At 36.2% G+C, this 12,652-nt stretch overlaps 1 protein-coding gene across 1 annotated transcript in view; it reads right to left on the bottom strand.

Annotated features, from left to right (window-relative positions):
* The window catches only part of LOC135112801 (chromodomain-helicase-DNA-binding protein Mi-2 homolog), a 108,029-nt gene that overhangs the window by 14,966 nt on the left and 80,411 nt on the right, over positions 1–12,652 (bottom strand). Inside the window, 2 exon segments of the mRNA XM_064027623.1 lie at positions 7,809–7,983; positions 8,558–8,752. Of these exon segments, the coding sequence (XP_063883693.1) occupies positions 7,809–7,983; positions 8,558–8,752 (370 nt within the window).

The raw sequence follows: 12,652 nt of genomic DNA, 5'->3' as shown, positions 1-12,652 counted from the left end.
ATCTTGCACATCATTTGCTCTTTTCAACTTTTCCCAGTTCATTTTTCCATAAAATTTTTTAAAGATGATCAATATTTGCTTTTCCATAGTTTCTCCTATTTTCCTTGTATGATTCATTCTCTTAACTGACATCATTATCAGTCTCTATTTCTATCATGACATGGTCACTTTTCCCATGGAACACACTTATCTTAATTCTTTAGTTAGGTCCATACCCTTTGTTAGTATTAGGTCTAGTCTTGCTGGTTTATCATCTTCCCTATATCTTGTATTTTCAGTCACTCATTGCATCATTGTTTTCCATAGTCAGCTTCAGAAATCTTTCTCACCATGCAGCCTCATTCCCTCCTGTTTCAAACATTTCCCCAATTACTTCTTTGCAATTGAAGTTATCAACCAATAATATTCTTTTATCACTTTTGATTAATTTACTCAAACACTGGATAGTATCTTCTATTACTTTCTCATATTTTTCCTTGTTCCAAGAATTTGTTTTGGGTGGTACATAAGGTTGTTATTACCATCAGTATTTCTCCATTAATATCCGAGTTAACACACTATTTCTGCCTTTTTCCTTCCCCATATTTCACTATTTTAGTCTTTGCTTCATTTCTTGTCATTATCATTACACCTCACCCTCATTTACCAATCTTGTCTCTTCTCCATATATTGTAATTGTTAATGACTATCTGTTTCATTTTCATTTATTTCTTTACATTTATGTACCATTTCTTCACTATGTCTCCAAAAACTCTCCAAAAATTTTTGTTTCTTCTGGTCTTGAATAATTTTTCTCTTTTGCCTCTTCATACATTTCTTTCAAATTTTTTTTCTGTTCTTAATTCCAGTTTCTTGTAATGTATATATCCTTGCAATCTTCTACTTCTCTTAGTTTGGATGTTCTTTTTAGTATCTCTTCTGCTGCCTGTTGTGATTTTAACCTTATTTTTATAGGTCTTGTTTTGCCTTCCAGATAAGGTCCCAGTCTAACTACTTTTTTCCAATTCTTCCTCAAGTTTGGTGTCATTTTCATCATTAAGTTTCTTCAGTATTTTTTATTCTTATGTGTGCATGCATGCATAAGAACTGAATGCTAGCACAAAAAAAAATAACTTATGGAATAATGGTAAGAATGGATGGTGGAGATGGATGGTGATATAGAAGAGAGGGAAAAGAGGGTGGAAATTAACTGCCTAAGTTCTCACATATAATACTGTACACAACTGTACACACCAAAGAGTAATGAATGTATAGGTTATGTGTACATACATGTGTGTGTGTGTGTGTGTGTGTGTGTTTACCTCGTTGTATTGTACAGGACACAAGCCAAAGCTCATTTTGTCCAGTCTCCAGAACCATATTTTTAAAGTTTTCCTTGAAATCATTCCAGATTTTGATAGTTCAATATGGGAAGCTGCATTTCTTGATGTTGCTTGAACATCCACTCTTTATTTTCTTCCCATGCTCCCTCATGTCTCTCTCCCTCCTCCATCTGTGGTACCAAGTCATTTCTGTCTATTCTTCCTATATTGTTTACAAATTTGTATATTGTTATCAAGTCTCCTCTTTCTCTTATCTCTTGTAGTGTGTGTGTGTGTGTGTGTGTGTGTGTGTGTGTGTGTGTTCAGGTCAAGTTGTGAAGGGGTGAGGAATGAGGGTGTGGGGGGAGAGGGATCGCCATGTAGAGAAGAAAGATTATTAATATTTGTGAGGAAAGATATCTGAAGAGGAGGAGTGAGGGAAGTTTTTTCCTGTAGCAAGAAACTATAAGGATGAAGGATAAGTAGTAAATTGTATGTTTTTTTGCTGCCTCAGCCTAACAGAGAGAGAGAGAGAGAGAGAGAGAGAGAGAGAGAGAGAGAGAGAGAGAGAGAGAGAGAGAGAGAGAGAGAGAGAGAGAGAGAGAGAGAGAGAGAGAGAGAGAGAGAGAGAGAGAGAGAGAGAGAGAGAGAGAGAGAGAGAGAGAGAGCACTCACCCACATCTTCCTAGTCCTCAAAATAAATCCAAACTAAAACTGCACTGCCTGCTTTCCACCGGCTAATCTCAGGTTCTGAAGGACAGGATGTGTCCTGTCCCCACCCTCCCACAGGGAGGCTTCCCCTTCACCACTTTATATGAGACAGATTATAATAATCATTAGAATATCATTAAATTTTCTGGGTTGAAATAAAAAAAAAAAAAAAAGCCAGCAATCAAATATGAAAATCATCACCACAGCTAGAATAGCTGTATTCTCCACTCTGAGGTCACTTCCAATGTGGGCTTATCCGTTCAACTGTACTCATTGTCTTTGTAGGCAAAATTTCTTTAATTTTCAGGTGTTATTTTCAGTGCTGTATGTGCAAGACTTAATATCATAGTTCTCTTACTGATAAAGTATGGTTGGTCTGCTTCTGTTAAGATAATTTGTGGTTTAGGGATTAGCAACAACAGCAAATCTTTTGACAACCAGTAAATTCCAAGTAAAATTTGTTAACAAAACAAATATATTTGTAAATCACAATGAAGTGATTTATGAACAGAACCAGGGCAAGTAATGCCAGGCAATGGCTTCAGGGTAAAAATATCCTTGTGATTCAGCTGTAATACACAGAAAAAAATACCACGAAGATGAAAATTTTGTTCCCTTACAGCTAACTTTTGATGACTAGAGATCACTGCAGATTCAGGTAATACCTACAAAAAGGACACATCTTACAGAGCAGGTTAATTATGTGATCTATGGGTTGCTTTTTGTTTGCTTGATTTCAATTCTACTTAGGTTTTAGTAAAGTAAATCATGTCAGATTAGCATCAAATCATGAATGGTGTCATCCTTACCTAATCAGCTACCATCTGTTTATTTTTTCCAACATGAGTTTTTCAGCATATTTACTTTTGTTTGTAAAACTAATTGTGCCATAAAATTCAGTACTGATTAACTTTTTTACTGGAAAAACAATTAACATAGTCAGTCAATTTAGTGTATTTTTGTTAATTGTGTACATTTCCTACTGCCAGTATATTGTATGTATACATTGCCCACTGCTGCCCAACTGTCCCTCTCCCTCCCCTTCATTCACACTGTGGCCATGTTATGTTAACAATGTCATCATATATTTTTTTTCACAGCCCCAAAGAAACACCCTTAAGTGTACAAAAAATGTGCTGACTTGGTAAAAAAGCATAATAGATACATTAGCAAAACACATTGATATAGAATAGAGCATAAGGTGGTGACAGTGTGATGAAAGGCCATATATAAGAAACAGGAAGGACTATAAGATGTAGATATACCACACTGAGGTGGGCAGTAGAGATTAAAGCCAAAATGTCAAGAGTTAAGATTACTTGAAAAGTATCTGCAAATCCATCTATTTACAGACATTTGAAAAACACAACTCTTGCAAATAATAAGGAAAGACTGTGTGTGTGCACATGTACTTATGAAAACTAACTGTTACACTATTCTGCAGTGATAGGCAGGGTTTTATATATCCATTAACCACTGACTGCTGAAGCTAACTTCTTAATTAATGGATTAGCATTCTCACTAACTTTGCAGTTTTTAATCAGTTTCTGTAAAATTTAGTTTTATAACATGTGTGGAAGTTTGTTATTATTATATATCATATATTTTTGCATCATCATATATTATATTGTAATCTTGGTTTCTTCATTAAATCATCTTTAGGCAAGTAGGCAGTAGGCAAGGCTTGGTGACATGCTCCCCCCCCCAAAAAAAAAAATAATAAATAAATAAATAAAATAAATAAAAAAAAAAAAAAAAAAAAAAAAAAAAAAAATATATATATATATATATATATATATATATATATATATATATATATATATATATATATATATATATATATATATATATATATATATATATATATATATTATAACTAAACTGAAGCAGTTTAAGAGATTCAGCAGGCTTTAAGTAACAAGGTTATAGATATAGAATATTATATAAAATAATTAATGGTTTAACCATTTTAGAGATGGGTGAACCCTGGTTCAACAACGACCAGCATTCTAGTTGGTCATCTACATGTCAAAGTCCATATCACTGATAATGTGGACAATCTAATCATGAAGGACTATCAATTGACAATTAAAAAAAAATCATGAATGTCATTGGGATTGATGCTGGTCCTGTGCATGCCACTTTAACATGATTTTGGCATGAGCACAATGACTGCAAAATTTGTGCTCAATCTATTTTCCACAAAAGTATCGACAACTCTACCTTGATGTCATGCCGAAAATGTTGTAGTGTGCCAACAGTGATACCTACCTTAAAGAATATGATCACTAATGATGACCCAGAAACCTAAAAATGAGACCATCATTTCTGACAAATTGTCTAGCATCCTCTAGAAGGCATAACAAGTGAGAACAGTCAATGATGTTGACTTTTTTGCACTATCACAGTGTTGTGCATCACAAATATGGATCACATAGCCAAACTGTTAACAAGTAACATTATCAAGAGACTCTCTGTCATCTGTCATGTAGTTTGATGCAAAAAAAATTGGGCCTGTGGTAGTAACACAACTGGCAGCTTGAATATGACAACATTCCTGTTGATTCCTCACACATCACATGGGATTTTTGGCCCAGTATAGAATTTTCAGAACTACCAGGACCCCTACTTTCCAGACATGTCACCTTCAGAGATATGCAATCATATGAACTAATTATTAATCAATTTCAGCCACAATGCTGTAGAATGTTACATAAAAAATTGTTAACAACATGTTATTATACATACACAAGTGTGTGCAATAATAAAAGTTGTAAGCAATGATGTCTGATAAATGAAGATGACCAAAACTACACAGGGAATTTAAGAATATACTGTTACAAAGCACATATGAGCAGTTAGAAGTACACAGTTTAAAATCCATTAACTATTTAATTTACTATGATATTAGAGAGCAAATAGCTCAACTTTGTTTTATTTTCTGTTTAACCAAGCTGAGCAGCAACACTACTAACATCACATTAGCAAGCAACTCAAGTAAATGGTTAGTAAACTGATTCATCTGCAATGCCAACAGCTGGGTTTTAACAGTGATATAATTATAATGCTGGTATCGCCTTGAAAGAGAGACTGTTAAAAGTTATCTATTTGAATACACTTACATTCACAAACATTCTCTCACATCCTAGCCTGGCATCTAAGGGAGAGAGGACTGATCCTCACAGCCTTCAGGTCAGCTGCACTTCATATCCGACTTCCTCTACATTAAGACCTGACAGAAGCACTGCCTTAAACTTAGTATGCCATAACACAGTCATCCCCTTCCCTGCACTTAACCTACCACTTGCCTGAACCAGATGCATCATTGAGGCCATGTTAACAATAATGTTTTTGAGACTTCTCCATTCTTCAAACTCTCATTTCACATTGTCCATCCACCTCATCTGTGGTTTTCCCTATAATTTTATGCCTCTTCTGTCAGATCCCATTATCTTCACTAAAGTAACAGTCCTTTTTTCTCTCTTTCACCAACAATTCTTTCCACCAGTAAAACTTCTATGATTTTTTTTCTTGACGATAACACTTGTAGAATAAAGAAACTTAGCATTCCCTGTTCTGTTTATCAATAGGTACTCTTCTATAAATGTGTCTCCTTCAAACTCATGCACTCACATTACTCAACACATATCCCTCAAACACCTCTTCAGTACATTCAACCTCAGATTCAACCATGTTTTTTAAACACCTTCAATACATTTAATCCCACCTCATCTCCTCCTATATTCCATGTTCAATCCCATGAAATGCAGTCTACTATCATTCCTTCATGTAATCTTCTCTTACCATGCATTCCAAATAGTCTTCAATCAAATGCTCCACTTGTCCCCTAATGATACCACTCTTGCTTCACTCCTCCTAAACTTTATCTCTATATGTTCTCCATCAGCAACAACTTATAAGTTATTCAGAATACCAAATAATCCAACATTCAAAACCATATTCCTCTTCTTACAATCTATCATCCTCAAACACAATTTTTATTCTTATTCTCATTCACTCAATTTCCAGTGTTTACACAATCTTCCAACTCCTTTACTACCTGCCTCAATCTCTCCATCAGGTTTAAGTATGTTTAATTGATCAGTCAATATACTAGGTTGGCAGTCCCACACTGGGTGGCCCACACAAAGCACCACACACTCAAACATACATCATTCATGCTCTTAACCCCATCAGCCCCAGTGGAAAGGGAGAGTCTCATGGACAACTGTACAACACCCCAGGAGCATAGCTATAGCATAGCTGGCCACTTGCATCCATAGTAAGGCCTGACAGCATACACAGGTTTATTTATCCCTGTTATTTCACATTGAGACTATTCCCTACCCTGCACCTACTCCAATCCCAAGACCACAGGAGATGCATTCCAGAGTCCTCCACACCCTAACTGGGTCCATACACCAATAACTATGCCCACACCGCCTCCCAAGGATCAATAAGACCATGTCATTTTCATGAACTCACTTCTATCAGACACAATCACTCTTGCATATTGCACAGTCATTCTATTCTTCACACAATTCATTCACTGTAGGCAAGGCCTTCCTTTTAACCTCCTATACCTATACCTGACCTCATTATTCTCTGTCCTCCATTCCCAAAAATATAGGTATTGTAACTCCCCTAGTGCTAGATGCATAAATAAGCAAATATGACTTGGAAAAAATCATCAGATTAAATACATTTAGTAGCACTCAAAATATGGGCATTATATGATAAGCCTATTCTTATTCCACCCATTCTTATTCTTATATCCCCTTGGATATAAGAATGTAAAACATTTAATAATCTTGAATCCAATGTGTTATGATCATAAATGAAATTCTATATATTTGCATAATTATTATTTCTAGTACACAGCCTCTCTTATAAGGAAATTCTCTCGAGTACCAGAATATACCAATGTATCGAAATTCCTTAATGAGTCTTCAGTAATGTAGCTATTTCACTTATTGACTCTAGTCTCATTACACAAAATTGTCAAGGATCCAGCAAAGTTATAATTCTTGGTTTTCATCACATGTTTGCTGTACTTATAAAATGTTTTAAAGATGGAAACAATACCTGCCCAGAAATTAAGCATGAACTACTTGGATACAAAGCCTTCTACTTCTCACCAACAATTCCTTCCACCAGTAAAACTTCTGAGATTTTCTTTTTTGAAGATAATACTTTAGAATTAACTAACTCTCAGTATATGAAAACTATTTCTGAATCAAAACATATACATCACAAAAAGCTGGGGCACTAAAAAGCCATGCATGGCACTGAAAGACTTCAGGAAGAACAGCCAATCAAATGAACCATGAATCCTTCCACCAAAGTTTTCCAAGTGCAGACCAAAGAATAAAAATTTGCTTCAAATGTTAATCCCCAATAGCACATTAAAAAAGCAAAGACCTTAACAAAGTATAGGTTTTCAAGTTATTGTTTCAAAACACTAATGAAAGTGGATTCACAGAAACCAACAGCTATATAAATTATGAATAAATTAAGACTGAGATATTAGAATGAAACCATTTGTTTTTTACAATAAAAGGAGTGGAATAGTTCAACATGCATATAAAACTACATTTCCAAGAAGGATCATTAAATATGAATAGTAAAAGAATTGATTGTAATAGAGTAATAAAGCAAAGAAGGGAAAATAAGGAAGCCAAGTTAATAGGAACCTCACTGAAGAAACTTGTTTTAACAGATGACAGGAAAGAAAATAAAACCTGTTTATCCCTAGTGATGAAAGAAAGGCTAATCTAGCAGCAAATTGCCCCTCACCTGCCCCTTGACTGTTCTTGTCCAAATTACCAGCTCCTGAGGCCAAGCGAGACAGAATGGACCTCTCTGACATCTGCAGCCGCTGGGCCACAGGTGGGATGCGGGCAAGGGAGGCTGGTAGACGTGTCACATCAGACTTCATATCTGACAAAAGCTCCTCCAGTTGGTTGAGCACCTGGGAAGGATTACAACTTGAAAAAAAACCTGTCTCTCTATGGATTCTAAGCATCTTTGCATTCCTAATAAACCAAAAGGTGAGACTGAAATAAGCTAAAAATCTTGGCACTCTTAATATACCTAAAGGTAAGAATGAAATAAGAACAAATAAAGAAATTTCATACAAGGGAACAGACAGCAAAGTATGTGGCACAAATGAAAGTGATACAATGCATGTATCATGGAAAAATTTCCTTAAATCCATTCTTTGCAATAGACTCCTTAGGAACCAATGTCAGCAACAATGAATAATAATGAGGACAATCTAAATATCTTTCATTCTTCCAAATTCAGGTACGTTAACCTTGAATTTTATCTCCTTTGCATAATGTAATATCTTTCTTTAATGACATTTTATTAATTGAAATAATGTTTTTAGTAAACGTATCCAAACAAAAGAATCATCACTCTGTGTAATCAATGTCAGAGCAAGAAGATGCTGCAGCAACATATGAATGAAGGAGACTGCAAGAGACTGGTAGGCCTACACTGAACAAAATTGGTTCACAGTTATGCCAATAATGACTCCATACCTTGTTGAGCACAGCATTGGCTGGCTTATTTCCAGCCAATGACTCTTTACTGAGATGCTGGTGAGATTCTGCCAGACACTCCACTTCAGCAAAGCGAGCATTGAGGGCACAGGCAGGGTGGTGTGGGTCCTGTTGCAGGTTGAGGAATGTTGCACGCCTCAGTTGCTCCTCAATTACCAATGCCTGCTCCAGTAACTGCAGCAGAAATAAAACAGGAAAGGTAAGACAAGCCTGCTTTGAAACAATGGCAAGTCCAGACTTTTAGAGAAATTGCCAAAATATTCAGGGAAATAATATTTCTATCACTGATATAGCAGTTAAAAAGTGGTATGTCAAATATATCAGCAAAATAAACTCCCCTAAATCTTAAAAGGTGAATTTTGTGGGGCAATAGACTGCTTGTTTAAATTCCACTTGAGGGACAATCCTGTCGTTGGATGAATTCCATTGGCAAGTGTGTCAGTATATATACATATGAGCTTCCCACACATGCTTCTTTTTGGCTGGTGTTGCACCACATGGCACACATGGCTGGTACCATGTCACACCATGGCGAAATCATCACAAGCATAATTTTTAAATTCAAGGTTGTTTGGGCACTGGAAGCAGAGATTATTGAAAGCTCACACATCGTAGACATTGGATTCATCCATTTTATGTTGATTAGGAAACAAGTGAGAGGTTTGACATTCAATTAGAACATACAGAAATACAACAAAAGGTTCTTTAAATATTATAGTTTCAAACATTATTTTTCTTTCTAATTTTCGTCAGAATGCTCTTAAATCCTTTTTTTCCCAAACCACCCCTCTTCCCCTTCTTCCCTGCACATGCAAGGCAGCACCATGTGGCATGGCCATACAATGTGACCACATCCACAGAACTGTTGTGTGTTTATTCCTTACTTTCAACATGATGTGGCAGTGTGGTGCTGCCACAGCTTAATAAGATGCTGCACACTTGTTTGTGTATTTTTGCAACATTGTGTCATCAGTGCATAGTGTGACACCAGCCTTTCTCTCCCCATCTCTCCCAGGCCAGCAGGCATGACTATAATGGAACCAGACTAACTTGGTACTTGGGGTGTTGACTCTTCCGCAATGTTGCCATCTCAACCCCGGAGTGACTTGACCTGACAATGGCCAGCAGGGCATGGCCTGGAGGATTCATGCGTCAAGGATACTGGGGCAGCAACGCCACATGGTCTTTATGCATAGCCAAGTGTACCAGAAGACAGTGTTGTTCCATCATCGAATTGAAAGATTATATATATATATATATATATATATATATATATATATATATATATATATATATATATATATATATATATATATATATATATATATATATATAAAATGCAGTCATACATAACAACTTATAATTTTGGCATAATTAATGCAAAGAATAACGGTATGAGTAAAAGAGAGAGGTGTTCATATGCCTCTTGACTGTGAATGTGACACCAATGCGGGACAGGAACAACCAACACCCCGAGTACCAAGTTAGTCTGGTTCCACTAAATGTTGTGACAAACAAGTAGTTTATCGTTATAAATAACATTTATGTATGAGCTGTATATAAATATGTATACAATACTTAGTACATACATACTTATGTTTACTATCTGCAGATATACTGTATACAGTACCTCCCTGAATTTCACAGTATCCAAGTTTCACATTGATTCCTAAATTCTTACCATTCTGGTTTTGTTGCATATTGGTCATGTCTTCTTACCACTGGCATCAAAGAAAGTAAAAATAAAAACATACATGCTATGTATTGTATAGGCATTTCCATTTACAGTTCACATATCTGAACATGCAAATTCTTGTTAGCCATAACACTAGTCACAGTAGCTTGCATGAGAGTGAGAGGGAGGTCAGCAACAGCACAGCTACATTGCAAACAACACACAAACAAAAGAGAGGTGTCTCACTACCATGGTGGACACAATGGCACTGTATCACCACAGTGCTGTATCTTGCTAGACGTGAGGACGAAACACACACACTCACACAGTTTTAGATGCCATGGTGCTGCACCAATGCACTGCTGTGGCACACCAGATGCAAGGACAAAACACAAACTTGCACAGTTTTAAATGCAATGGTGTTGCACCACTGCACTGATGTGTCACATCAGATGTGACACGCTCACACAGTTTTAGATCCAGTAGTGCTGCACCACGTTTCACCGTACAGTAAAATCCCTCTTATCCAGCATCAACGGGACCGCCGACATGCCGGATACTTGAATATTGCCGGATACTTGAATAGAAGTGAAATTATGTCCACAATCACCACCCTACACTCACGCATCTTACCATAACAAAGATCAGCTGATCTTAATCAGCAGCTGATCTGATCAGCTGCTTAAGTGTAAGCACAACACGCTTCCTCTTTTCTACAAGTTTAGGCATGATGAAGGTGTCAGGCTATAAACAGTGCACATGCGGGACTGAGTCACTGAGTAAACACAGTGCAGTGGGCCGCGGGTAGCGCGAAGCAGTGCGCTCTGGTGACGAGGGGACAAAGTATGCCTCGCACGGGAATTTTAATCAATTTTATGAGTACACATTGATTTTTTATTGATTTTAAGGCTCGGGGAAAAATGTGCCGGATACTTGAAGCTGCCAGATACTCGAATGCCAGATGAGAGGGATTTTACTGTATATAAGACTGTATATAAGAGAAGATCATTGTTTCCATATATAAATCATTCTGTTTACATTATCAAACTATTCATTATTATCCTTCCTTACATCAAAATAATTTATATCTATCTTACACATTTTACAGACATCATCACTGATTCCCAAATGCTTTGATATTGTATGATAAATGCAAACTTAATCTGATCAAGAGGGCATATTGGGGTGACTTCTAATTGCTATGAGTAGTAATCAAACCTGTACAAATAACTGTTCCTTATGACATGATAATTTAAAGATGCCAGACTTCAAAAAAATTAATCATAAACCCCCTGAGAGATATTTCATAATTGCTGGAATGGACTAACCATGAAATATACAACATAATCTAAAAAAGCAAAAAGAAAAGCACATCACTTGAAGTGATTAACCTTAAATAGATTAAATGTTATCCAAATAATAATTAAGACAAAATCTCATGAAATATGAATCAAGTCATGGATAAATATATATTTTTTTTTTTAAACACCAGTGAAAGTAGGTAAAAAAAAAAGGCATTTCCAGTAGTGTCACTGACAAGTCAAACACTTAGTCGCTAGGCATACAGAAGCATATCTGCCCATGGTAGCATTTACCTTTCTGCAACTAAAAGCCAAAATGCTTTTCACTGGCCAATCAGTCAGTAGTAATCACAGCAGCGCAGCATTTAAATTCCCACAGGAATATATTTTGAAGAATAGAATATAGATAATGTTCTTTGAGACCAAGGAAGTTGTTGTATAAAGAAATATTTCTTTTCATCATTTCACATTAAAAAGAACCTGAAAATGACATAAGGCAAGGAAAAGATGGGAGGATGATGCATTTTCTGGTGATATTCCCTATCTTTTTGACTGACAGGCAGCATTATCAGACTTTATTTCTTGGCTGTGACTTTAATCCCAGAGCAGTTCTGTTTTTTCATATGTTAGTGAGTTTCTTGCATCATCTCTGAACAAAATCACGTGCAGGTAAAGAAATCTATATTTTTGCAATATTATAGATGACATCAAGCTAAAACAAGGAAATTAATTCTGGCTCAGAACTCATACATGCAAACTCTAAACACGACCACAGGCCGCTGCTACACACCTCACAAGCTTCTCCTCTGCCCTGTCTGCTGCTATCCTAAAAAGCTCCTCTTCCCAAGAAAATGAACTGAAAACCTTAATGGATGAGTCTATTAATACTTATTTCTGGATTTTACAGAATTACTACCTAGGGTGATGTACATGATTGTTTTCCCAAGGGCAGTGGTGCCTGTCATCTGGCAGCAGGGCTGTGATTTGTTTTTAGTACAAACACGCCTACAACTTAAATATTGCATGCTGTACCACACCACTTCTAAAAATACAGGTTAAATGAAGTTTTGAAACTCATACAGATCATAATAAGAGTAA

The sequence above is a fragment of the Scylla paramamosain genome, chromosome 24, assembly GCF_035594125.1.
Source record: "Scylla paramamosain isolate STU-SP2022 chromosome 24, ASM3559412v1, whole genome shotgun sequence".
NCBI classification, from domain to species: Eukaryota; Metazoa; Arthropoda; class Malacostraca; order Decapoda; family Portunidae; genus Scylla; species Scylla paramamosain.
The sequence above is the reverse complement of the archived record's forward strand: the minus strand, read 5'-3'. Positions and strand labels throughout refer to the sequence as shown.